The sequence below is a fragment of the Hippocampus comes genome, unplaced genomic scaffold, assembly GCF_001891065.2.
Source record: "Hippocampus comes isolate QL1 unplaced genomic scaffold, H_comes_QL1_v1.1 scaffold27, whole genome shotgun sequence".
Classification (NCBI taxonomy): Eukaryota; Metazoa; Chordata; class Actinopteri; order Syngnathiformes; family Syngnathidae; genus Hippocampus; species Hippocampus comes.
Genome location: NW_017805145.1, coordinates 70987 through 97253, shown reverse-complemented (window position 1 = coordinate 97253; position 26267 = coordinate 70987). Strand labels below are relative to the sequence as shown.

At 42.4% G+C, this 26267-nt stretch overlaps 1 protein-coding gene and 1 long non-coding RNA gene across 2 annotated transcripts in view; both read right to left on the bottom strand.

Annotated features, from left to right (window-relative positions):
• The window catches only part of plcl1 (phospholipase C like 1), an 82894-nt gene that overhangs the window by 2448 nt on the left and 54179 nt on the right, over positions 1-26267 (bottom strand). The window contains exons 2-10 of the mRNA XM_019867713.1: positions 23433-23507; positions 22402-22689; positions 19403-19681; positions 16911-17302; positions 14397-15504; positions 13207-13383; positions 6060-6422; positions 3918-4133; positions 799-966 (exon numbers count right to left, since the gene is read on the bottom strand). Of these exons, the coding sequence (XP_019723272.1) occupies positions 799-966; positions 3918-4133; positions 6060-6422; positions 13207-13383; positions 14397-15504; positions 16911-17302; positions 19403-19681; positions 22402-22689; positions 23433-23507 (3066 nt within the window). The remainder of the gene's footprint in view (positions 1-798; positions 967-3917; positions 4134-6059; positions 6423-13206; positions 13384-14396; positions 15505-16910; positions 17303-19402; positions 19682-22401; positions 22690-23432; positions 23508-26267) is intronic.
• LOC109514531 (uncharacterized) lies at positions 4483-6053 on the bottom strand. The gene is made up of 2 exons (XR_002168000.1): positions 5736-6053; positions 4483-5122 (listed from the first exon to the last, which is right to left on the bottom strand). It is a non-coding gene; the product is annotated as an uncharacterized LOC109514531 (long non-coding RNA).

Genomic DNA, 26267 nt, shown 5'->3' with positions numbered 1-26267 from the left:
TTGCAAGTGTGAAAATATATAGAAAATTAATGAACCTCAAACATTCCCCTAAAGAATTCCACCCGAAATTGTGCCGACTATAGATGGATGCAGGAGCTCCGTTATGTAAAATGAAGTCCATAGCACAGTTCGGTATGTGACACGATATACTTTCTACATGGGCAAGGGCAAAGTAGTGCGACATGGAGCCCTTCCACTTGCAGAAAGTGGAGGAGTTGTCACAGTGAGAGGGAAACTTCACCATTTGAGCAAGATTTTCAGTGAAAAATGATGTGACATCGCAATTACTCTTAATGTAGCATTTTGACGTAGCTTTTTGATGAACAAAAAAAAAACATCAGTCCCTTCCAAAAGTGGTTCAGTGGTTGGCTTCAAACAAAAGGTGCTCTGTCCAGAGTTGTTTTAAGACCAAGAAATGTAAATACCACGATATAAAAGCTGCACTTTGGAACTTTTGTCTCATATTTGTCTATAAGGGTTGTGGGGGGTGCTGGAGCCTATCCCAGCTGCAAACTCCCCACAGGGAGGCCGAAGCTGGAATTCAACCTGGTACCTCTGCACTGTGAGGTCGACACACTAACCACTGGACCACCGCCCACTTCTCTTATATTAATGAATCTTAATGTCGCAGTTGTGAATCAAAAACTACATTGGACCCATATGTCTGTTGCCTTCCACTGCCATAAATTTTTTCATTACGAAAGACTGATTAAAAAAAAAAATCCTGATGTAGGTTAGAATTATTTGTGCATGAAAAGGTTTAATATTTGTGAACTGTATGTGTTTTACTTGGCGCACCTTGAGCACAGTAACGTTCCAGGTGAAACTTTCGACAGCTTTGCTCAGCTTGCATCCTTTCATTCCTTCCTTCTCCGCCAACCGAGACAGATCTTCATGGAATTCCATGCCTACAAAATACACCGTTACACACGCAATCAGGTTATATGGTTTGCAATCCAAAATGAGCTCTATATTGTGTTGAAAAAAGACTTATTGGCACAGTTGGCTGTTTCACCTATCAAGCGACGATGTTGTTCCCATTAGTTTAACTCGATGTTCTTGCAACAAAGATCAGAATGGTTCAGGGAAGTTACATCTCAAAACACACATGACCAAACCCAGCAAAAAAGTTGAGCCGTGATGTCAACAATGCGAGCCAGAGGGAAATGTGATGTCACTTTCAGTCGACATCAGAGAGCGCTCTTGGCCAAAATGGTGGCCTCATGATAAAAATGGATTCATCGGCTATTACTCCACTACCTTTGTTGCTATAAGATTTTCAAGTGGGAAAATATATAGAAAATTAATGAACCTCAAACATTCCCCTAAAGAATTCCACCCGAAATTGTGCCGACTATAGATGGATGCAGGAGCTCCGTTATGTAAAATGAAGTCCATAGCACAGTTCGGTATGTGACACGATATACTTTCTACATGGGCAAGGGCAAAGTAGTGCGACATGGAGCCCTTCCACTTGCAGAAAGTGGAGGAGTTGTCACAGTGAGAGGGAAACTTCACCATTTGAGCAAGATTTTCAGTGAAAAATGATGTGACATCGCAATTACTCTTAATGTAGCATTTTGACGTAGCTTTTTGATGAACAAAAAAAAAACATCAGTCCCTTCCAAAAGTGGTTCAGTGGTTGGCTTCAAACAAAAGGTGCTCTGTCCAGAGTTGTTTTAATACCATGAGATGTAAATACCACGATATAAAAGCTGCACTTTTGTCTCATATTTGTCTACCCCTTTTTCATGCACCAATAATGATAACCTGCAACCTGATAACACGATAAGCTGTCCACTGTAGCAACCGCTGTCCCTGAAAGGGCTATCGTCTATTATACAAACAAAACAAAAGAATTGACCTTGCCGTTCCGATACTTTTTGTCTCGCCTAATATAGCATTTTCTAGATGGGAAACTCACAATTTCTTCATCAAATCTAATCTCTGGCCCTCATGGAAATATTTTCCTAGTACACCTTAATCAAGCACGGCTTTGGGCACTTCAAATCAAAAAAGGGCCTCCGCCACATTGTTCCCAACTTGGCTGCATACAATTGTCCCTAATTGTCATGGTAACTTGTGATGACGAACCAACTTCTAATGCCTCGTCTACCCAAATGCAAATAGTTTACATGCTGGCTGTTTCTAGGTCTGATCATCTACACCACTGGTACTGTAAGGCAAAATATGAATCCGCCATGGATGCATGACAATGTGTGGGGGTGTAACAGCCGAGCGGTGACACAAGTGGGAGGGAGGCCTCCTGAGATGGAGAGGGAGCAGCTGGACGCCTGGGATGCGTGAGCTTGACGAGGCGTGTGGGTGACTGCTTCACGCGTGTCATCAAGTGTCTCTCTGCATACTCAATGCCACAAATATGTGTGTGTGTGTGTGTGTGTGTGTGTGTGTGTGTGTGTGTGTGTGTGTGTGTGTGTGGGCACTGCAATTTGATGTTTTCACATTATAGAGTGTCGGCCCGGGGGCGATGTTGTAATGTTGCACTTTTTCGGTCCAGTAACAAGGCTGGATGGATTTTAATCACACATTGTAATGATGCCGAATTGTGTTTTGTATAAATTAGCAAATATGAGAACTAGCTAGGTTCAATTGTCAGCACGGTTTAAAAATCTGAAGCCTCTTGCGCTCAAGAGATATTGCCGCAACTGTGTCTTCACACAATAATGCCTAGTCTTGGACAGCAAAATTTCGGTACATAAAAAAATAATAGACAGCAAAAAAAAATTAAAAATACTGTACTATTTTATGTCATGTGCTCACACAGTGCCCCGGGTTCGAGAGTCGCCAACTCACATGTTCGCTTTTTTTTTTTTTTCTTTCAACCTGTCCTCTGATATTCGCTGAAAAATCCACATATTTTGCGGTCTTGGTGCTTAGGCCAAAGCAATAAAAGTATTATTTTGTTACAATTCCATGGCATTTTTGTGTCAAGGATCTATTGGAAGTGAGTTGAGGTGTTTCAGTTAGACAAAACTAGTGCTTTGGTGCCATCTTGTGACATCTACAGGCAACTAAAAGCCTTTGCGGACGGGAGGGCATCACTTGGTCCCTACCCACCAAAAATAGCAGAGCTTCACCCCCCCAACACACACACACACACACACACACACACACACACACACACACAGGTCTCTGTTGTGGCTGATACTCCCTCCGAAGGTCAAACATTTTCATCCCAACATTCCATGTCAGTGCCTTCTACACAGAATAGCGACATGTGAAACAGGTTCTAGATTCACATACCGGGAGTCATCATGTGCTAACATTGAAATTTATCCTAAAGTAAAAAAAATAAAACTTCAAACTCATGTTGGTGCTACACTGGCTTGTTGTGTGAGAACATAAGAGAACATAGTGGACCAGCCGGGATACCTGTCATGACTCATTAGCACTCATTTCAGTGCTAATGCATTGCTGTTTAGTATTTCACACAGACAAATTATGTTATTGTGTTAGCGTGTTAGCATGTTCATTTATTGGACACCATCATCATGAATTACAGATGGAGATTAACAAATGCACGTTTAGAACTGTCCATTGTTTTACCACACTGGCTCAAAAGTCACTAACAACCAAAATAAAATACAATAAATAGTAATGTGAGTGGGTGGGAGCAAAAAAAAAAAAACAAGACGAAACAAAGCAATTTTCTTCGCTATGTATTTTTGAAAAAAATAAAATCATCCTGTTTTTAAGAAGCTTTGCAGAAAGGCTAATAATAATAATGATAGCTCCTTTCAATATAAGTTATAAATCTGCTGGGGCAAACAGCATTATTTTAAGTAACATAAAAGGAACATAAAAGTTTAAATTATATAAAAGGATAATGCACACTAAATTGAAGAGTGTAAATTCAAGATAATTAAAAAAACAATTTGACCACATGGGGTGAAGACTTTTGCACTGACCGTGTCATATGCAGAGAGCAGCTTGCGGGTGGGCTCGGACACACTGACGAGAGCCTCCAGACACGGGTAGCCATCCTTGAGCACCATGGTGGCCCCCATGGTGCCCTCCGGGCTCTGTAGCCTGGTGGCCAGGCTCTGAATGCACTGCTTGAGTTTGGCCACTGTGGGGAGCCCACACTGCTCTTTGAAACTGGCCATAGTGCCCTGAAAGCAGCACCAGAATATGAATCATATTAACAACCAAAAAATAAAAAGAGTTGCAGCGAGACCAGCATAGACTTGGCCTGACCCAACGAGATGAACACCACATGCCACCTGAGTGCGAGTTTGAGCAAGTGTGTGATTTGCAGCAAAGGCAAGATGAATAATGGACTGTCACAGATGAGCCAACAGCGGGCGTGTGTAGGTGTGTGTGTGTGTGTGTGTGTGTGTGTGTGCGTGTGTGTGTGTGTGTGTGCGCGTGCATGTGCGTGTTAAAATAGGTGGGTGAGTGGCGGTAAGGTTTCCAATGTTGCTGCTATTTATACATACTTATAATCATCCGCCTCTCTTCTTTTTTTTTTTTTTTTTGTGATTCTTTTCACAGCTGACTTTTTGCGCCATTATGTAGTCTTTTGTATTTTATGTCAAGATAGCTCTTCCCAGATATTTTAATCTCAAAACACAATGATAACTTTCTTGTCCTCCATGGAACCCGAAACTGACTAAAATACATCATGTATCGATCGCCATAACATGTTCAAGAACACAACAGACATGAAATCGATAAAACAAACATGATTACCAGAAATACAAGAAATTGTACCCCTGATGAGCTGGATCAATAATACCGATTATCATTCTATTCAAGCCAATAAAACTTGACCTGCAACCAATTTTGGCCACAGACCCTCAATTTGGGAAACACTCACACACATAAAGTACACTTTTAAGCTTTTATGTGCCATCTTATTTCTGCCAAATAAAGTTAACTATGAGGCAGAGTAAAAACTAAAGCCTACCTATATTTTATCACAATGTTTATGGTCAGACTGCATTATGTTACAGTGATTTACAAGAATAATAAATATACTTTCTACGAATAAAATCGTACATAATAATAATTATTTTTTCATGAACACTTAGGCCCAATAAGCTACTGTATTCTAAAGTCAGTACAGTACATGGAGCGCTTAGAATCTTTTTAGGTGCAACTTGGTTGTTAGAGGAATTTATGAGCAAAATTGTATCATGTTTAAAGTTTCATTTAATTTGGACACATCTAAACGTTTGGGCGCGTATCCAGCACTTCCAAATGCCTGTGCACAAAGGCGCCGGCCACCTGGCCGGAGGGCTGTTGAAGTCCACAATTAGCACGTCAATGCAGGTGGGCAATCACAGGGGAGGGGGCGAAACTGGGTCACAAAAGGGGAATGAATAATTTGGGAACGGCGGTTGAACAACAAAAGACGAGTTGAGAACACCCGTCGCGCCCAGGCGACATTTGTCGTCCGCGAAGTCTGCAACATGTTGATACAGTGTGGACCAGACAGAAAGGCGCCAATGTACTGGTGGTTCAAAGCTTAAACTCAGGTAACCAATCACTACCGAGGGGCCGGACCGGGGGTGCGGTATGCAAATGTCGGGGGCAGTGTTTTCCTTGTATGTTACAATAAAAGTCGGAATTGGCGGGAAGGGAGCTCGAGAGGGTGATCATCGGAGCAACTACCGTCGTTCGCTCTCAGAGATCCCCCTCCCGCCGATATTGAAGACAATTTTCCTGTGTGCCGAGTCATTTCTTTAACTTTGTCCGAGAAAATCTCTGACATTGGTTGAGAGATTTTTGTAGCAAGTGGTGCAAGTAATCATGCCACTTTAAATTGCGACTGTGAGAGCGGCATTGAAATAGAGTTTAAGATTGGGATAGGTAGAAATTTGTCCTTTCCATGTTACTAAATAGAGTAATCAATTGGCAATAGTTCTTAGTGCAGTTGTGCACCAATGCAGCCACAGTGATAAGCATTTTGTTCAATTGATCCAAAAGTAATCACTTAACTTTGTAAAGGCAGAATCATTGACACACTTCTTATATTGGGTCTTCTTGGGGTGGACTTGCACCCATTGAAGCAAACTTGTACCAGCAAACTTTACCTGAGCTTCTTCCCGCAGGTCCATCACCTCTTTGAGAGGTGCACTGGCCAGTTTGAAAATCTCATCCACCGCCTTGATACCCGTGTTCCTCAAGGTGACATACTCGCGCCCGCGCCGGCTCCCCCGCCTCACCGACAGGCCCCTGCGGTGGACCTTGCCGCCCCCTCGCCGGTTGGTGACGGCTACATGCAAAAAGAGGCTGGCGTGGGGTAAGGGCTCCCCCATCAAGCCCAGCAGGGGCACGTTGCGGTAGCCGGACTGAAGGCACTCGAACGCCACGCTGAATTGGCCAATGAAGTCGTCTCCAATGTAGTCATCGTCCAGCACAACGAAACGAAGGAGGGCTAGCTCGGGCATGTTCACCTACAGATGGAGGAAAAGGACGAACCGGTCATGTGATGAAAAACCAACAGGTTTGTATTGCTGTTATAAGTTCATATACGCAAAAGTGCATTTTGCCAAACTGCAAATTGGATGTCAGGACTCTTTTAATACAGACTAAAAAAAAAGACTTTTTTTTTTAAATGAACATAAAAAATCGATTTTGTGACAAATAAAGCCATCTTGATGGCCCGGTGGTCCAGTGGGTAGCGCGTCGACCTCACAGTGCAGTTTGCATGTCTGGGTGGAGTTTGCATGTTCTCCCCGTGCCTGCGTGGGTTTTCTCCGGGTACTCCGGTTTCCTCCCACATTCCAAAAACATGCATGGCAGGCTGATTGAACATTCTAAATTGTCCCCAGGTGTGAGTGTGAGCGCGAATGCGAGTGTGAGCGCGAATGGTTGTTCTTCTCTGTGTGCCCTGCGATTGGCTAGCAACCGGTTCAGGGTGCCCGAAGACGACTGGGATAGGCTCCAGCACACCCCGCGACCCTTGTGAAGATAAAGCGATTCAGAAAATGTAAATGAAATGAAAAAAAAATGAATCCATCCGTGATTAAAATCTGCTGTTGACTAGTGTTATGGAAATGAAAAAGGTTGGGATAGCAAAGTGACATATGTAATACACACTGTATGGCCGAAAATAATGAAAAGTGAAGGAAATATGATGAAAAATGAATGCCTATTTCATTTCACTCAGGAACTATGCGGACGCACTCAGCACATTCGTAACGGGGCACCTACAGCCAATTCTAGAAGACGTCGCGGGTGTCAGTGGGAATTGTTAAAAATTGGTGAGGTCATCAAAATCATCCAGGCATGCTCTTGTCTACCTTGCATTGTGTACAGGGAACAGAAAAGGGATCTTCACCAAGTACTGAGCATGTGGCGTGTCACAAAACCGTATATATTGCATCTCTGTGTTCAGCTTTGAGAGGGAGACAAATATGAAAAAAAGAAAGAAAAGCTACATCGAGTGTTCACATTGAGCTCATGTCGCGACAACCCTGAGCCACACGGAGGCTTAAACAGAGTTCCCTGTTATGAGCTGTCACTTGCCAAGCCATCGAGGCGCAGCATCGACTTTAATTACACGCTACAATAAAAGGCATGTCCCGCCGCGCCGCACAGGGGCTTGCAATATTAAATTGCACACATTTCCAAGGAAGCCTCCGCACTAATAAGGTGGCAGGAGAAGCTGAAGAAAAGTGGCGGAACGGCGAGTGTGTTGGCAGCGTGACTCCATTATTGCTTTGTGCGCATGAAGACGAGTAAGCAATGCTCAATTAGGAGGTGTAATCGTGCACACAAACACAAGTCAGAGTTCTACTATATTACCATACCGCACATACTGCAGACGGTACTCTGTATAATCTATGTATATTTTTTCCGTTATGCGGCAATGTATAGGAAAAGCGCTTTTTTATTTTAAACATTCTTAACTGTCAAACGTAATACAAGTTAACTACTGTACTGTAAAATGACATTCAAATAAAGCACCTGACCATGTGGAGTACTAAATATGTGCTGTGTGTTGTCGGCTAGCATCTCTAATTTTTTTCATGCTCGTCATTAGCCGTTATACTTGGAGCAACGTGCTAGTTACCTGCTAGCATAGGATTGAATTAAGTATTGAACGTTGTGCATTTAACTGATATGTAATCAATTGTGCTGCTCGTGTTTTATTGAGCATCCAGACCATTTCCTAGGCCACAATAACTTCCATTTCCTCTTCTATGGTTAATGGCGGGGGGGAAGGGCGCCCCCATCAAGCCCAGCAGGGGCACGTTGCGGTAGCCGGACTGAAGGCACTCGAACGCCACGCTGAATTGGCCAATGAAGTCGTCTCCAATGTAGTCATCGTCCAGCACAACGAAACGAAGGAGGGCTAGCTCGGGCATGTTCACCTACAGATGGAGGAAAAGGACGAACCGGTCATGTGATGAAAAACCAACAGGTTTGTATTGCTGTTATAAGTTCATATACGCAAAAGTGCATTTTGCCAAACTGCAAATTGGATGTCAGGACTCTTTTAATACAGACTAAAAAAAAAGACTTTTTTTTTTAAATGAACATAAAAAATCGATTTTGTGACAAATAAAGCCATCTTGATGGCCCGGTGGTCCAGTGGGTAGCGCGTCGACCTCACAGTGCAGTTTGCATGTCTGGGTGGAGTTTGCATGTTCTCCCCGTGCCTGCGTGGGTTTTCTCCGGGTACTCCGGTTTCCTCCCACATTCCAAAAACATGCATGGCAGGCTGATTGAACATTCTAAATTGTCCCCAGGTGTGAGTGTGAGCGCGAATGCGAGTGTGAGCGCGAATGGTTGTTCTTCTCTGTGTGCCCTGCGATTGGCTAGCAACCGGTTCAGGGTGCCCGAAGACGACTGGGATAGGCTCCAGCACACCCCGCGACCCTTGTGAAGATAAAGCGATTCAGAAAATGTAAATGAAATGAAAAAAAAATGAATCCATCCGTGATTAAAATCTGCTGTTGACTAGTGTTATGGAAATGAAAAAGGTTGGGATAGCAAAGTGACATATGTAATACACACTGTATGGCCGAAAATAATGAAAAGTGAAGGAAATATGATGAAAAATGAATGCCTATTTCATTTCACTCAGGAACTATGCGGACGCACTCAGCACATTCGTAACGGGGCACCTACAGCCAATTCTGGAAGACGTCGCGGGTGTCAGTGGGAATTGTTAAAAATTGGTGAGGTCATCAAAATCATCCAGGCATGCTCTTGTCTACCTTGCATTGTGTACAGGGAACAGAAAAGGGATCTTCACCAAGTACTGAGCATGTGGCGTGTCACAAAACCGTATATATTGCATCTCTGTGTTCAGCTTTGAGAGGGAGACAAATATGAAAAAAAGAAAGAAAAGCTACATCGAGTGTTCACATTGAGCTCATGTCGCGACAACCCTGAGCCACACGGAGGCTTAAACAGAGTTCCCTGTTATGAGCTGTCACTTGCCAAGCCATCGAGGCGCAGCATCGACTTTAATTACACGCTACAATAAAAGGCATGTCCCGCCGCGCCGCACAGGGGCTTGCAATATTAAATTGCACACATTTCCAAGGAAGCCTCCGCACTAATAAGGTGGCAGGAGAAGCTGAAGAAAAGTGGCGGAACGGCGAGTGTGTTGGCAGCGTGACTCCATTATTGCTTTGTGCGCATGAAGACGAGTAAGCAATGCTCAATTAGGAAGTGTAATCGTGCACACAAACACAAGTCAGAGTTCTACTATATTACCATACCGCACATACTGCAGACGGTACTCTGTATAATCTATGTATATTTTTTCCGTTATGCGGCAATGTATAGGAAAAGCGCTTTTTTATTTTAAACATTCTTAACTGTCAAACGTAATACAAGTTAACTACTGTACTGTAAAATGACATTCAAATAAAGCACCTGACCATGTGGAGTACTAAATATGTGCTGTGTGTTGTCGGCTAGCATCTCTAATTTTTTTCATGCTCGTCATTAGCCGTTATACTTGGAGCAACGTGCTAGTTACCTGCTAGCATAGGATTGAATTAAGTATTGAACGTTGTGCATTTAACTGATATGTAATCAATTGTGCTGCTCGTGTTTTATTGAGCATCCAGACCATTTCCTAGGCCACAATAACTTCCATTTCCTCTTCTATGGTTAACATTACAAATTTCGCATTTGTTAGTTCATGTAGTTGAACTCTTAGCTTTCACAAATCTTGAGTCTAATTCTGTTTTCTGCGTGTGTGTGTGTGTGTGTGTGTGTGTGTGTGTGTGTGTGTGTGTGTGTGTGTGTGTGCGCGCGTGCATGCATTTGTGCATGTGTATGTGTCACTCAGCCCCTCGTGCTACAAAAGCTCTGAGTGGGAGCTAAGTTGTGCAGAGCGCAGTGTTTCATACATGGACAACCCAGACAGACAACCCCAGCAGACTGCGTGTGTGCATGTGCCAGTGTGTGCGTGTGTGTGTGTGTGTGTGTGTGTGTGTGTGTGTGTGTGTTTGCACGCGCATTCTCAGTAACTGAACAGAATAGCTCTGTGACATTTAATTCAATGACGCGGCAATGTTGAGTCGCGCAGGAAATGGTAAGAGCCAATTCAGCCTGCTTGAGGACAATGTTCTTAATTAGAGCAAGCAATTGCCAAAACCAAATGCTGTGGTCAGACCAAATGTGAGTTCAACTATTCTTGTGATATGAGAAAGTCAATGTGTTCACACAGATAGGTGCGAATCTGTATCGGGAGGCACGATTAGTGCATTTGAGGGGATGTGAGTGGGGGCAAACACATTGAATTTGAATTGGAAGACACACATCACATTGCAACAGCCAATTAGCATTGAGAATGGATTTACTCCGTCACACAATTTTTGCCCTTATTTAAAGTGTCTTTTTTTTTTCATCCATCCGGTGAGAAAGTATGCAGTCCTACTGTCTGTGGTGGCCACAGTAGCACCGATGAAAAACTGTAGCCACTTCGCTTAAGTTTCCCATCCCCATTGTGGGTCTCTTCAAAACATGGGTTTTATTATCTAGTGGTTAATATCTCCTTATATTTAAAATTTTACTATACTGACAGCATCGTCTTTAAGTAAATAAATGATAGCTTCTGCCCTCCACAGATTAATTCACTTTGCCTCATTTCCAACGGGACAAATCATGTACATCACATAATTATATATTATTTATGGTAGTCACTGATGGCATAGTGGTACATTTGCCGGACTTCGTCGCAGACGGCGTGGGATCAGAGGCTTCTCAGCTACGGTGTGAATTTGAGTGTCTGACTCTGTGTGTGTGTGCCATGACACTGATTGGCGCCCAGCATCGCCTGTCACCAAAGTCAGCTGGGATAGTCTCCAGATCACCTGCGACCCTGAACACGATAAGGGATATAGGGGATGGTTTAATGGAGGGTTGGATGACTTATTGTCTGGTTGTTGATGAGAGTTGTGCTTTCGGCTTAGTATTTCAAAGTGCAAGCGCAAGTGCAAGCAGAAAAATATTTTGAGGTTGGAATGATTGAAAAAAAAAAACACTCAGGAAAGCCACCGACGGCTGTGTCCTGAAAAAAATGATCCCGTGGTACCATGGCAACAGCTAAACGATGGCAAAGCGTGATTGCTGGTAATTTTCTCTGATGTACAAGACGCAAAGAGCAAAACAACAAAGAAAAATACAAACCCTCTTCACATCTCTACAAATGAAATTTGGAGCTCGCATCTTTAGTCAAACTAAAGGTTAAACAGTAATTTATGGCGTGTGCAATTATATTATAACTCGGGAGTTATAACTTCACAAACAGGGAGCTGAAGTTACTGCCAACATTGTTACTTTCGAAAGTCAAACGCTGTTAGACCCAACCATACACCGGGGCAGAGGCAGCCATACTCGACTTAAGTGGACCGTTTGCACCCCAAAAATAATACTAATTAAATAAATACCGGTAAATACAAATGTATAACATTTTACACGGATAAGAGCCTCTTGTACTCTTGAGTGATTTTGATCTATTCTGAAGCCTTCCTCCCGCTCTAGTGGCCGGGGGAGGCAATTGTATTTTGAAATAAAACTCAATTAACCCCTTTCATGCACCCTGTAACTTGATGACATGATGAGCTGTAGCAACCGCTCTCCCCGAAAAGGTTCCAGGGGTAAAAAAATTGTGACTCTGTAAAAAAAAATTAATCCATCAAATTTACTGTGTATTTGTTGACTTTTTTTTAATCATTTAATTTTGACAAGGGTGTTAACAACACTCTTTTCTGTGGCGTGTCAAGGCACATTTATTTTCACTTGACAGGGACAAAGTTTCATCCAGTCCTCGAAAATGATCATTAAACTTTGATGACCACTCAATTAGAGGAGAGGCAAATTGTCTCATACACAGTAAAAATACTTTGAGGAAAATTTACTTTTCAGTGTTTTTCTCTCGTCCAAGTGTAAATTGCACTCTGTTTAGTCCGGGACCGTCTTTTTGGAGTAAAATACACTGTAAGTGTATGACTAAAGCGCTGCAATGAAAGAACGGCAACCATGTTTTGAATGACCCGGCTGTTAAGGAATTGCAATAAAGAGAGAAAACGGGTGAGGAATAAAGTGCGCTGATATTCTGAGAGGTTGTTGCCAATGATTGTCTCAAGAAATCCACGTCAATTCTAACTGGGAAGTTGTCTTTACTTATTTTTCTGGTGTTTCAATCCCAAAATGGAAAATCGATGATTTTCACATCTGCAATGTTTTAGGCTTTTGCTCACAACATGGATGGATGACTTCCAATCAATCCAATTTTTTTTGTCTTCAAGATAAAAAATACAATTTCAATCTGGGATTGCCGATTTTTTTTTTCTTTTCACTTTGGCCTTAACACTCCTTTGTACTTTAGTACAATTCTTAGTCCTCAAAATAGTTCAGTTACCACTGAGTCATTCAAATTGGGAATTTTATTGAGCTTTTTATTGTTGTATTTATTTAATTTGTCATTTTAATCCTCTCTGACTTTGATGCAGCTTTTGTGATGCTCAAAAAAGATTTGTCAATTGTTATTCTAGTAAGACTATTCCTAATAATTTCATCGCTCAAAAAGACTCAAGGCGCCACACGAGTGATTTGTGTTTGAATCATAAGACTTATATAAAATTCCGTTGGCGCCCCTCACTCGCTCTGCCAGCTTTTAACAAGCCAATGTCCTTGCTTTTTATTATATTTGCAAAATGTATTAGATACAGAGCAGCACATGTTATAGCAAGTATCACAAAATCTTACTTGGAATTCAAAGGTCTCGTCAAAGAGGGGGTCGTCCTGGTTCTGCAGAGCAGTGCGTGTGCGCTGCTCCGCACAGTCAGCAGGTACTCCGTGTAGTTCCAGAACCACGTAGGGGTCAATGACCTCTCCCTTGGCGCCTGATCCCTGAGGTTTGGGTAGGTTGTGTGCACTAATAACCTGTTTGGCAGAACATGACATATACCCAGTAGGTGGTGTATTAGAAAATGCCATATTTCCTCAAATAGTGTCCACCCATAATATAAAAGCTTTGCCCAAATTAGGCACTACATGCCACATCAAACAAATAAACACCATTCATCAAATACAGTAGGTGCCACCCTCTTCCTTTTGGCAGACATTAAAAAACAATCTGTATTATATTTCTATTTATATTATAATTCTGTTACTAACCAAAACAGCAGCACTTACTGAGGTATGTTGTTTCCTGCACAGTATTAAAGTAAAGGTTTATGTTATCTAGATCTTTAATGTAATTTAGAGTTTGAGTAGACTCTGATATATGGTCACTCCACAATGTTGTGTGCATCAATTTTTATTCATTCATCCATTCATTTTCCGATCCGCTTTATCCTCACAAGGGTTGCGGGATGTGCTGGAGCCTATCCCAGCTGTCTTCGGGCAGTAGACGGGGGACACCCTGAACCGGTTGCCAGCCAGTCACAAGGCACACAGAGACAAACAACCATCCGGGCTCACACTCACATCTAGGGACAATTTAGTGTTCAATCAGCCTGCCATGCATGTTTTTTGGAATGTGGGAGGAAACTGGAGTACCCGGAGAAAACCCACGCAGGCCCGGAGAGAACATGCAAACTCCACACAGGGAGGCCGTAGCTGGGATTGAACCCGGTACCTCTGCACTGGGAGGTCGACACGCTAACCACTGGACCACCGGGCCGCATCCATCTATATGTTTCAGGAAACTAGGCCAATTAATTCTTTTGCCATGTATCCATTCATCGATTTTCTGCACGGCTTATCCTCATTAGAGTCACCCATGATGTACAACTCGCCAGCTAATCATATACAGAGAAAAGAACATTTACACCCACATTCACAAGGACAACCCTTTCACCGATCTGAAGTTCAGTAAATAAATGAAAAGTGGCCTGCCACTATGTGGGGAAATATGGCAATGAAGTGTTAAATAATATATAATGGAAAGAAACCTTAATGCGAAGAGTTTGCGGTGGTACACCAGGCACGCAGCCATGTGTATGGGCGCTGAAATAGGATACTTCATCCCTCATGACAGCAGGTCGGAGGACGTAACCACACCCTCCATTTTGAGAGAAGCGGCCCCTGTGAAGGTCCAGCATGGCGCCGGGGGTCTGCTGGTTTAAGGCCACGAGCTGCACACCACCTTTCCAGTATCCCTGCGGGTTTGGGTTACTGGAATCCAGACGCACCGAGCTGGGCCGCACCCTCGTTAAAGTGCGCTTGGTGAACATGACAAGGTCTTCCGGACTCTCTGTGGTCAGCCGCCCGGCCTCCCCTTCACCCAAGGAGCACAGCGTCCAATAGGGTGTCTCGTTCACCGAGGGAGTGCCGGGAGAGCCGGGACTGCTGGGCGGCGAGTGCTGCTTGCGAACAGCTCGTTGGGCGTAAAAGTGGCGGCTGTCTATCCGAGCGATGGCCACCAGGTCCGAGAGTTCTTTGTGGAGGCGCAGTTTCCTCGGCTGAGAGGGTGGAGGTACCACCAAAACCACACCCAGATCCTCCTCACCCGGGATGGTCAACCGCCGCCCGGCCAGAGGACCCCCTCCTCCGATCTCTTCTTCCTCCTCAGACACTTCCCCGTCGGATCCTTCATGATCCGGAGGGAGCTTCTTGCCCACTATTAGGACACGTCCCTTCAGTTGCTCAGGGGATGGTAAGGTGGTGGCTCGACCCCCCAAGCTGACTGGTAGGGATTCCGGAGTGTAAAGCCGGGAGCCGAGTACTTTCTTCAGATGCTGTGCCATCGTACGCTGCTGGGCTAATGAGCAGCGTTGGCACAAGTAGACCAGGAGTGGGTACCGCGAGGTCAGGAAGGCGTACTTGTTGACCACCTCCAAAGCGGAGCGGATGGTGACGGGTGCGTGGTGGTGGTAATGCTGATGATGGTGGCAAGGGATGTCTGGACCATAGTCAACCCCAAGTAGAGGCTCTCCTTCTGGGCCATCAGTTACTCCGAGCTCCAGGCACCGGCAGCCAGACTGAAGGGCTTTGATCAGCCCGCCAAGGTCTGCTCTGCCATGAACCTGATCATCCAGAAGGTAGGACCGGTACGAGGTGCTGACGAAACAATCGGCAGAATTAGTGAATAACATCGGTGAACGGATTTTTAAGACATTTCTTGATAAGTGATGCAATGAAACGTTTTTGCGTTGATTGCGAATTTGTCCTCGTTTTTTCTCTACCACATCAGGTTTTCAAAATAGTGATAATATTAACAATAATATAGTAATATATTTAGTAATGTTGATGAAGTAAGGGTGAGGTTCAGCAACTCTTATGGCAATAATGTTAGCACAACAATGCAAGCTGTTTGCTCCAAAATAATTTGCTGGGTTGTTTTTACTTCAATTTTTAAGTAAGGGGACAATACAAGGGACAATTGGTCCTGTAAACTCTCATTTCTTTTTTTGAAAATACGGGAAAGTTTTATTTTGTTGAATTGCACAACTTAAAATGTTATCGAAGTTTGTTGCCTGTAATTAAATAATAAATTGTCATTCAACGTTTTGTATTTGTAACCTGAGCACATTTCCAATCACAAGTTAATTGGACAGCAAACAATTTAGGTTTTTTTTTTTTTGGTTGGTTTATTTGGCCTTACTGAATATACTTGTTTCAAAGGTGGAGTATGTCTGGAGAAAAAGAACACAGTCAACCTCCTATTTAAGGAATGGTATTTACATATCAAAACTATCTATCCTCCATTGTTCTGGTCAAAGAAATTTTAAAAAAAAATACTTTGGGACCATCATCTGAATGCCAAGGAGTTCCTTGAAGGTTGAAGTGAATCGAGGAGTTTTATTTACACAAAAGTAGTGCTTTACAGCCACCTTGTGTCATTTATAGGGTTGATACTCATGGATTTTCGTTATTCGCAACAGAGCTCAAGAGAGAGACAGAATGTCGCAAGCAAGCATCAATTCGCAGACTCAAGAGTCACAATACACGTCATCAGTTGGTATCAACACTAAGCCAGACTGTTTTATTGTGTTTATATTCTTACTGTCTTGAATGTATTTTTGCTATAACGCCTTCACAATACACCTTTTTTATGAAGAGGATTGTTTTAATATTTTTACGCTTTTTATGCTTTTATGATATAAATTGTGTACCATTATGTATGATGCTAATATACACATATTTTTACACTTGAAAGACAGTTATTAATGCTAAAATGCGCCCTAATATATTATAAGTACAGTGAGGTTTGAGGGGTTTTTTTTGTGTTTTTATTTACGTTTGACAGTGTTTACCTTCTTTTACACTTGTGAGAATAAAGAATGCTAAAAGTGTTGTGCATGAGCTACAGGTATATTTGTGACCTAAGCTTCATTTACATGATGCCTTCATTGGCATTACAATTTTTACATTGTACTATTATTACAGTGGCTAACTTATTTCGACACTTATACGGTGGCGAAGAATGTTGAAATGATACTTGACATCTGTGAGGCATTGGGTACCTAATGTAGTAGTGTGACAGAGGCATGTTCATGTCCTGGCAAACCCCCTCGTGCTCAGGGTCAAGCAGCTGACACTCAGGAGACTGCAGATAGCGAGCGAAGCCATCCAGCCCCAGCAGCCCCCTCTCCTTGCCCTGTGCAGAGGGCTCATAGCGCCTCAGGAGCTCCAAGCAGCCCTCGGTGGTGGCCAAGGACAGACCCTGCTCCGTCTCCAAGAAGAGGCGCAGATCCTGAGGGTCCAGACACTCGCGGTCCTTGGCCAACTGCACCATCAGGAAGTAGACGTCCGGCCGGGTGCACAGCTCACAGTAAGCCTCCTGGAACTCCTCACGCGTCACATGGGAGGTCAGCTTCTCCTTGCTGCGCTGGATCTCCTTGAAGCGCAGACGGACCTGTGAAGGCAAATCGTAAGATGAGGACAGAGTCCCATCAGTGAAATGAATGTTAACAAACTTTCCAAAACTCTTGACTCATCCGTTCTATGAAGTTGGTCGATCTGATTAAACGTTGGTTTATTTTGTTTCGCAGAGGAAATGGAAATGACCCAGATACATGGCGCCGTAATAATGTCGTCCCTATTACTCATCCTTTGTCCTACTCGCCCTCACTCGTTAATCTTGTTCCTTTTCTTCTTAACATTCTTTCTTGTTACGTGCTCCTTGGGGGAAAAAAATAATGTCTGTCTTTCTGACAGCAAAGGACACAAATGCAGGAAGCAGCGAGAGAGTCACTGCCATTAATAAAAACCAAGAAATGAAGCAAAGACCCGGTTAGAAAATCTTTTTTTTTCCTCATCAAGGCAAATTCATGTTCACTCTATAAAAGTCTGATTAGCATCTCCCCTCAATCTAATGTGAAAAGATGGTCGCCTCCCTGAGGAAATTACATAACATTTCCAAACAAAGCAGGCTTATAGACCCCTGTTTGATTTTATACACCAGCGTGGGACATCGCCTTTGACATGGCACGAAATACAAAAGGTTAGCCCAGGAAGTCCCAAGGCTTGCAGAAATCAAAATAAATCAACAAAATGACTAAGAATAAATCCTGTATGATAAAGAGATGAAGGATATGCTTATTCATGGTTTGAATGTGTGCAGCAGAATGAAAGTGCAAGAGGCTAGAATTGCACATGACATTTGATAGTTGGGTAATTTTATACCCGACAAAAAAAAAGAAAAGAAAATTGTGTTCAAGAATAAAGTGATCTATTTGCAGGGATGAATAGAAATGGGAATAGATATGATGTGTTGAAATCAATGAATTATTGTTTTTGAATAGTGTGATTTCAATGTAAAACAAAATAATAATGATTCTTATTTTTTATTTTTTTCAAAATCGCCCAACCCCAATATTTACGTTAATCTTGCAAAGTCGGCCCATCAAAAAGGTGACCTGTGTGTTTTACAGAGAACCTCACAAAGCAGGATGTTGTATAACTTTTTCCCACAACGGCACTGTATCTTTTCATCACTGTTCAACAGCCATTTTTTGTGCCGCTGTTACACAAATGGCTTACAAAAGTCACTCTGTGTCTGCACCATGGCAGTCTTCTCACGCCCCACCTCTGTTCTTCCATATAACATAACGATAATACTTTAAGTAGTACACGGCGCCATTGACATCAGTATTTGAAATCTGAAAGGTAAAAACTCAATCAAAAAACAAAAGGTGCAGCTCCTTCGAGAATCCACACCAAAAAAATCAATCTATTTTCTGCTAAAAAAAATCGAAGGTGAGATCTAAAAAGCATTTTGACGCACAAACAAGTTCATGCCGTTTGTGAAAGATCAAAGCACTGATATTGAGCGCTATCGCAGAATTCAAGCTGTTTTTTTACAGAGTTTTACAGTATACAGGAAAGTCCAAATTTAGAAATGCTCCTCATTTTGCCTCAATATGCTGGGCAGCACCTTTGGTCCATTAGGAGAAATACAGCACAATCAAGAAAGAGACAATAAACACAATTTTTTTGCCTGTGAGTATTATTCTATGCTAGGTTTGTGTGTATTGCAGCCCCATTTGTGTTAAAGTGAGTTGAATGTTTATAATTACTCTATCATTTATGCTAACTACCCTTAGCCTGTCTATGCATTTCGCTTCATACGTTAGCATTAAACTAGCAGATTTCCCATAGGCATGATTCAATGTTTATTTTTTTTTTAAAGAACATTTTGGTGTTTAAAAATCCAATGCTTAGGTCTCTTTTGTTTTAGTTTTACAGTAAGCATCAACCAGGAGTGACAATAAGCAGCTTGAAGCAAGCACACATTACATCTTATTTGGAGAACGTTTTATATTTTCAAATTGTCTCCATACATCACTGTATTTAACTTACGACTGGAACATTTACCCCGCAATGAACATAGCTTGACTTTATATTGGGACTGATGTTGTAATGTATTAACCAATGTGATATAAGTCAAGTCATTTAAAGGACAATTACACAGATTCCCCATGCCTGCATGCCATGGCAAAGGTAACCGTCGCACCTTGGCTTCCTTGATTCCAGGGCAAAGTTTAACGATAGTCGTGACTGCCACATCCTCAGACACGATGCCGTAACCATCTTCGTCCACTCGAGCAAACTCTGTCGCCAGCCACTCGCTCCTCATCTTGCTGCCCAGACTGCCCTCCATCGTTGCTGCTTCTCCCAAATCGCTTCCTCCTGCGAGTCCGCCGCCAACGATCGATGGGTGCGCCAACAGGTAACGGAGGCCCGTCACCCAGATATTGGCCACATCCGCTGAGAGTGCCACCAAATCTAGAGACTATAGGGATGAAATTGTTTGGGTTAAAAAAAAAAAAAAAAACACCTTTGCAATGATCAATGAAGATATAGTGGTAACTTCAAGTTTGAACGAAACCCTGATTGCACTTTCAATTTAAGAGCCAATATATTTGAAACATTTGCCTCCTTTTTCAAATGTCTCCTATTAGAAACTGGTACAGGCAATGGTTGAACAAACAGTTTAACATTCCTCTGCAAGAGTCTAATATTCTGCGATTGGCTGGCAACCAGTTCAGGATGTACGCCCCCTACTGACTGAAGACAGCTGGGAAATGCTCCAGCACGTCTGCGACCCTTGTGAGGACAAGCGGATTAGAAAATGGATGGATGGATGGATGGAGTCAAGTATTATTAATTTGAACCCTCGCAGTTGTTAATTCACACTTATTTGTAGATTTTTCTGGGAATCTATTTTCTAATTATTCGCCAAAATTCAATGTTTTGTGTGTTCATGTCAAAATAAGTATTTAAGTCAAACCTCGGTTTTCAAACTTCTCGGTTCTCGACCAATTCGGTTTTCGACCAAAAATTTTGAGTTTTTTAGGCCTCGGATGACGACCAAATTTCGGTTCTCGAACAAACTGAGAGCACTTGAATGCACCACTTGACTCCTCTCGCCTTCCTTACACGAGGAAGTGACGCTTCCTCGGGTAGACGAGGAAGTGACGCTTCCTCGTATCGCTTTCCATTGTGAGCAGACGTGTTCAATAAACATTTTTTTTTAAAAGAGCGTGGTTTCGATTTTCGAACAATTCGGTTTTCGAACAGCGTTCTGGAACGGATTATGGACGAAAACCAAGGTTTGACTGTATTTGGCATTTGACGTCACCATACAACATGTTGGTCATTTGATTGTTTTGAATTTATGGCCTTCATTCGAGGACTAACAGCATTTCTCGTATTAAAAAAAATATCCACTGGAATTAATCAGAGGTGTCGGAAATACCGTATTTTCCGCTCAATAAGGTGCTTTGGAGTATCAGGTGCGCCTTCAAGAAATGGCCTATTTTAAAACAGTGTTCATATGAAGTGCACGCCACATTAAAGGCGCATAGAGTAGAAGCTACTATAGTGGCTACGGTTGCCTTATACATCCACTAGATGGAGCTACGCTAAAGGGAATTACAATTCAATCCAATACAGCTTGATGTATATGGAGCTTTCACAGTCACTGCAGCTGTAACAAAGCGCTTAACAGAACATTTAAACTACTCCGGCCAAGAAATCAGAATCTCGATCAGTATAGAAGGCGCGTCAAATTTATGATGCACATTTTTTTGTTTTTGAGAAAATTGAATGTTTTTAGATGCGCCTTATGGTGCAGAAAATACAATTATAAATTATCAACTTAATCCACAACTATTTTAATAATTGAGTCATCTTTTAGAGAAGCGCTGAGCCGGGTACTCATTTTAGACGAATATCCGTTACGGGTAATGCACTTTTGCAGAGGATGAGCATGAAAGCAGAACAGCTCGTCATTATTTGGACTCGTGCAGAAGAAAAAAACTAATTGGGTCACTACTTATGTATTCACTCTTGGCACTCTTGTGATTGGCCAGTCACACACAGCAACTGCTCGTCCCGAGACAGACTGCCTGTTGCAAGAGGAGCCGTGCGTCACTCTCAGGCAAATAGTGACTTATGATCTGTCTGTGCTTGGCTCAGCTTGACTCTGGCTCACGTTGCTCGAATCAGTTCTCAGTTTTCCTCAGCTTGCCTCTATTTCAGTTTATGTGATATTTAAAGTGAGTTGGTAAACTTGTTTTGTAATGTACTGGTGCAATTGAGAAGAGGGAGCTGCAAATGTCTCGTTTTGCGTCGGTCACGCTGCCAGGTTTTTTTTTTGTTGTTTTTGTTTTCATCTGCTTTCTTCTAATTTGGCTGATGTTATATAAAGTCAGTTGGAGAACTTTGCTCAAAGTCCTGAATGTGGTGATTTTGAAAATAATACAATGAGCAAGGCAGACAGATTACTTCCCAGTTTGCCATCAATGCATTCTTACATTAATCCTGTCATTTAAAAAAAAATTTTTTTTTTTTTTTTTAAATTCTGGAAGTGGTTCTTTGATTTTTGTGATCAAAACCGTAATTCGAATCTCAACTTTGAGGCTGTTCGGTAAATAGTTTTCAAATAAATCTAAGTCAATTTTAGATTTAGGATAATGGAACAATTTATGCCCAAACTGTGCGCAGTTCCAGTTTAAGCCTCACCCACTCCGAGTCCAGATATGGATACAGATTAATTATGGGTGAACAGATACAGAAACAGATACGGATCATAGCGTACTCACTCATCCCTAGTTTAGAGCCACTGTTGAACTTAAAATTGTCCAGACTATCTGATTTCAGCCCCTCATCAGTAATTATTCTCTGATTTCTATCGACCTTCATGAAAGCAGACCGAATATCTTTTGCATTTGATCAAAATAAGACGTTTGCAAATATCTGCTTTTACTTTGGAAAACAAGGGCCAAACCAGCAACTGAATCAGATTCAAAAAGGCTGATGCATATAACATCAATCTCACTTGAGTGATATTGCTTAGTCACTGTTAATAAACTTGGGAAAAATGATTTTGTACTACACGTGAACGCAAAATAACATGGCTGGAAGCATGCAACAGGTCGGCTGAACTCCAAATGGTATCATTTGTGCCACCCTAACCTTTCAGCTACCACGCCCCTCGTTCAGTCTTACCTGGTAGTCCTCCCCATGTATGACAGAGAATGCGGCTTCCTCAGCCAGTTGTTCGCACAGGGGTCCGTTATGCAGGAAGGTCTCGGTGCTCTTGCCTGTTCGCACCTCTCGGATGCTGACAACGTCCAGGCGGGCCCGATCCCCATCCTTCTTGGACGGCTCCCAGCGCAAGCAGCTCAGGTCGGCCTCCAGCGTGTAGAAGCGACAATAGATCCGGGAGTTGGGGCGCACCTTCTTCAGCTCGCATCCGCCCTGCATGAAGGCCAGGCAGTCGGCTGCGCTGTTTACCTGTGGAATGAAAACCAATGTTATGTTTAACTGTACGTTACACGTCGACAATAAAATAGATGAGTATGTTTCCACACTAGTTGCACGTGTTATTTTGGGGGGTGTATTCTCGCATGCGAGTCAGTAAAGATTTCAAACTTGCTCAGTTCAGCTGCACGCAAACATCTCATAAATTGTGGTGCCCACATGATCCAGGAATGCAACAACAGCCGTAAATGATGGCCATTGTTTGGGTTGCCATACAGAGGCAAATTTTGATGTATAATTAGCAATTTGCATTTCAGCTCAATATCTGTGTATGAAGCTACTGAAGCTATTCAAGTGTAAAAATAATTCATTTAAAAATAAGTCGGTACTTTCGTGCTCCGCGTTTGGAGTCCATGTAACAACCGAGTAGACCATGACATACAACAAATGGCAGAGTCAGCTATCTTTATTTATTAATAGTACACTGCAGGGAGGATTGATTTAAATCATATTTTTTTTCTTTCAGTTTTGGTCCCAGATGTTGCACTCTTGGCCTGTGTTTTCAGAGAACCACCCAGTCCATGAATTCTCATGATGTCTTTATGGAGGAAGATAGCGTTTCAGTGGTTGGGATGTTATTCTCAAAGAAGCTGAGTGAAAAGGTGAATTCACATTCAACGTCAAGGGTGTCAAGAAATAAAAAGATTCCACATGAAAGCACTCGACTATGTCACATGGTATCTGCGTGTAGGTATGAAATGTGCTTTAAAATGTACCTTCTTCTCCGAGGGCATGCTGCTGAATGACACAGTCTTCTTTCTGCCTCCGCCCACCTTCTGCACCGAAGGATCCTGGGAAAACAAAAATCATTGTAGCATCAAGATGTTCATATTTCGTACCGTGGTTAACGTCACCTCTCTTACAAAAATGACAGTTATGAACAAACTTTTTCAAGTAAAAATGTTCCTCCTTTTTACACTTGTCTGAGCATTCTTGTCAAATGCACAACACCAGTCACAGAAGATACAAAATGCTTTATTCATACATTGCCGCTCTGGCTAAAAGTCCAATCAAGCCAAAGGAAATGGGAACAGAAGTCGGAAGGACAAACATCAAAACAAAAAAAGCAACGCTCTACACATCCGCAGATGATCATCAACATGACTATCGCCGATCATCTGAGACCATCATGACACAAAAATACTCTGGGCAAAATATTTATTTATTTATTTATTTGCAAAAAAGGGAGGGGGCGGGTTACTACAACTGAACAAAAATTACTTGGACACCTCTGGATTTTATTTATTTATTTATTTATTCATTCATTCATTCATTCATTCATTTTGCTTGGGATGTACTTCGATTGTCTGGCAAATAGTTCAGGGTGTACTCTGCCTACTGCCCGATGACCGCTGTGATAGTTTTCGGCAAGCCCGAAACCCTTGTGAGAATAAGTGGATTAGAAAATGGATGGATGTCGTTATGTACTTTACAGTAATGTAATGAGGAACAAAACCCATTTTCATGACCGTTATGGCCGAGTCAAACGACATGACTTTTTGGTCGTTCATGTCGGTCGCGCTGTCAGGCTACCAGATAAATATCGTTCTGTATCTTGGACCGGGCGAGATGTCATGCTACAAGTTTGTCACCGACCAGACACTGCCCAATCATTGCATGCTTTCATCAAGATTCAGTCCATCGGCGCAGACCGTCGGGGATGCGGGACAAGGGACAAGTGGCTGTCAAAGTCATGTTGACGGAGGCATTAAGTGCATGTGCATTGTTTCTATGTTCAGAAAAGGCAAAAAAAAAAAAAAAAAAAAAAAGGAGAGTTTGGCCTCGTTCCTGGATGGTGGAGAGAGGGCGGTCTGGACTGTCTATTCTCCAAAAAGAACTTGAGGCAATGAATTTGTTGAATGATACCACATTTGAGAATCAGCAACGAGCTTTGCAGTTAGCAAGCATAGCATGAATTGAAATGCTCCGTATACTTTCCAAGATTTCCCCTTTTTTTTCCAAGTCACTTTTGAAATACTACACACCACATCGTGATTGTGTGCGCCATGTTCATTCTCGCGTCATAAGTAGGAGGACACATCTTCCTATTGGTCAATGCCGAAGAACCAATTGAAGCACGATGTAGGACATGTTACACTACGCGGCAAGAAGAACAAAAATTACGACATGCCAGACTTTCGTTGTCATGAGGCGTCTTGTCCTTCAGTATGTCGCGCTAAACGGGCTACCACATGTCAAGAGAACTCAAAATCTGCGACACGTCTGTCAGCTCAAAATCCAGCTAAATTAGTGTAGTCTCTCGTTGGCATTGAGGTCATTAAAATTACACTTTACCTGTACAGTTAATACAGGTTTATGATTGCGTCATTGACTCTGTGACAGGTTATTTTCCTTTTCATTATTTCCTCTGGACCAGCATTTGACTTCCTGCCTTGCTCAGCATGAGCCACACAATAATGACAGACAGGTCAGAAGTCAGGAACAACAGTCGCTGTGTGGAACATGGACAAAGAGGGGGCGGAGCTTTGTTTTGAATAGGCAGGAAGTAGTTTTCTTTTCATCTATTACTACAGCAGACGTGCCGAGTGATGAAGACTGACAAAGTGCATCTATATTTCATCTTTTGTCTTCCCTCCATCTTCTTTTCAAGTACACATCCTTATTCAATCGATGACTGGATGCTTTTCCCAAAGTAAGATGATAGATCTGATGCCAGTCTTCATTCCCCTCCTTCTGGAAGCAAGAATGTGTACAAACACAGCATTCACTGTGAATGTAATTTACATATACACTATTGGTAAACAGTTCATAATTAAATGATGAATGGGAGAATTCACTTCGATTTTTTTTAAGGAGGCATGTGAAAGAACCGAGCAGAATAAAATAGTAACTCACAAATGGCCAAACAGCTGGTGAAATGACTAAATAGGGACTTAATGTATTTATTTATCTATGAATTCATTAATTAGTTCATTAACTCATGATTAAATTAAATAATCTGCTGTTCCCCACCGCCTATTTCGCTATTTTCTTTTCTCTTTAAGGTTGGATTTTCACTCAATGGTTTATGGAACAACGTAAGATTTTTTTTGGTCCCAATTTACTGTGGCTCACAGGGCATACCCAGATCGTGTGCGTGTGTGTGTGTGTGTGTGTGTGTGTGTGTGTGTGTGTGTGTGTGTGTGTGTGTGTGTGTGTGCGTGTGTGTGTGTCAGGAAAGACCATCATCTGAGGTCATTTAAAAATAGGTTGATAAACACACCCTGCTCACTTGTCAGCTCCCTGCACTTATAATCACCCTCTACCGAGACATATGACTGACAGCTCCATCGCAGCATGGCGGGCAAACGTCACCGCTTTGACAACCTTCATCAGCGATGCGGTGAGGAGGTGTCAGCCAGGGGGACCTGCTCGCATCGCATAATGAGTGTCGGCGCTCTTACTGAAGCAGGTTCTGACTTGTATTATCAGCAAGCCGATAATGCAATACCTGTTGCTGTCAAGAGAGTTATCAATGGAGTAAGATGTATTACTATGGTGGTGGATTGGAGCGGTATACAATTGAACTGCATCATGCTGAGAGCTTATCC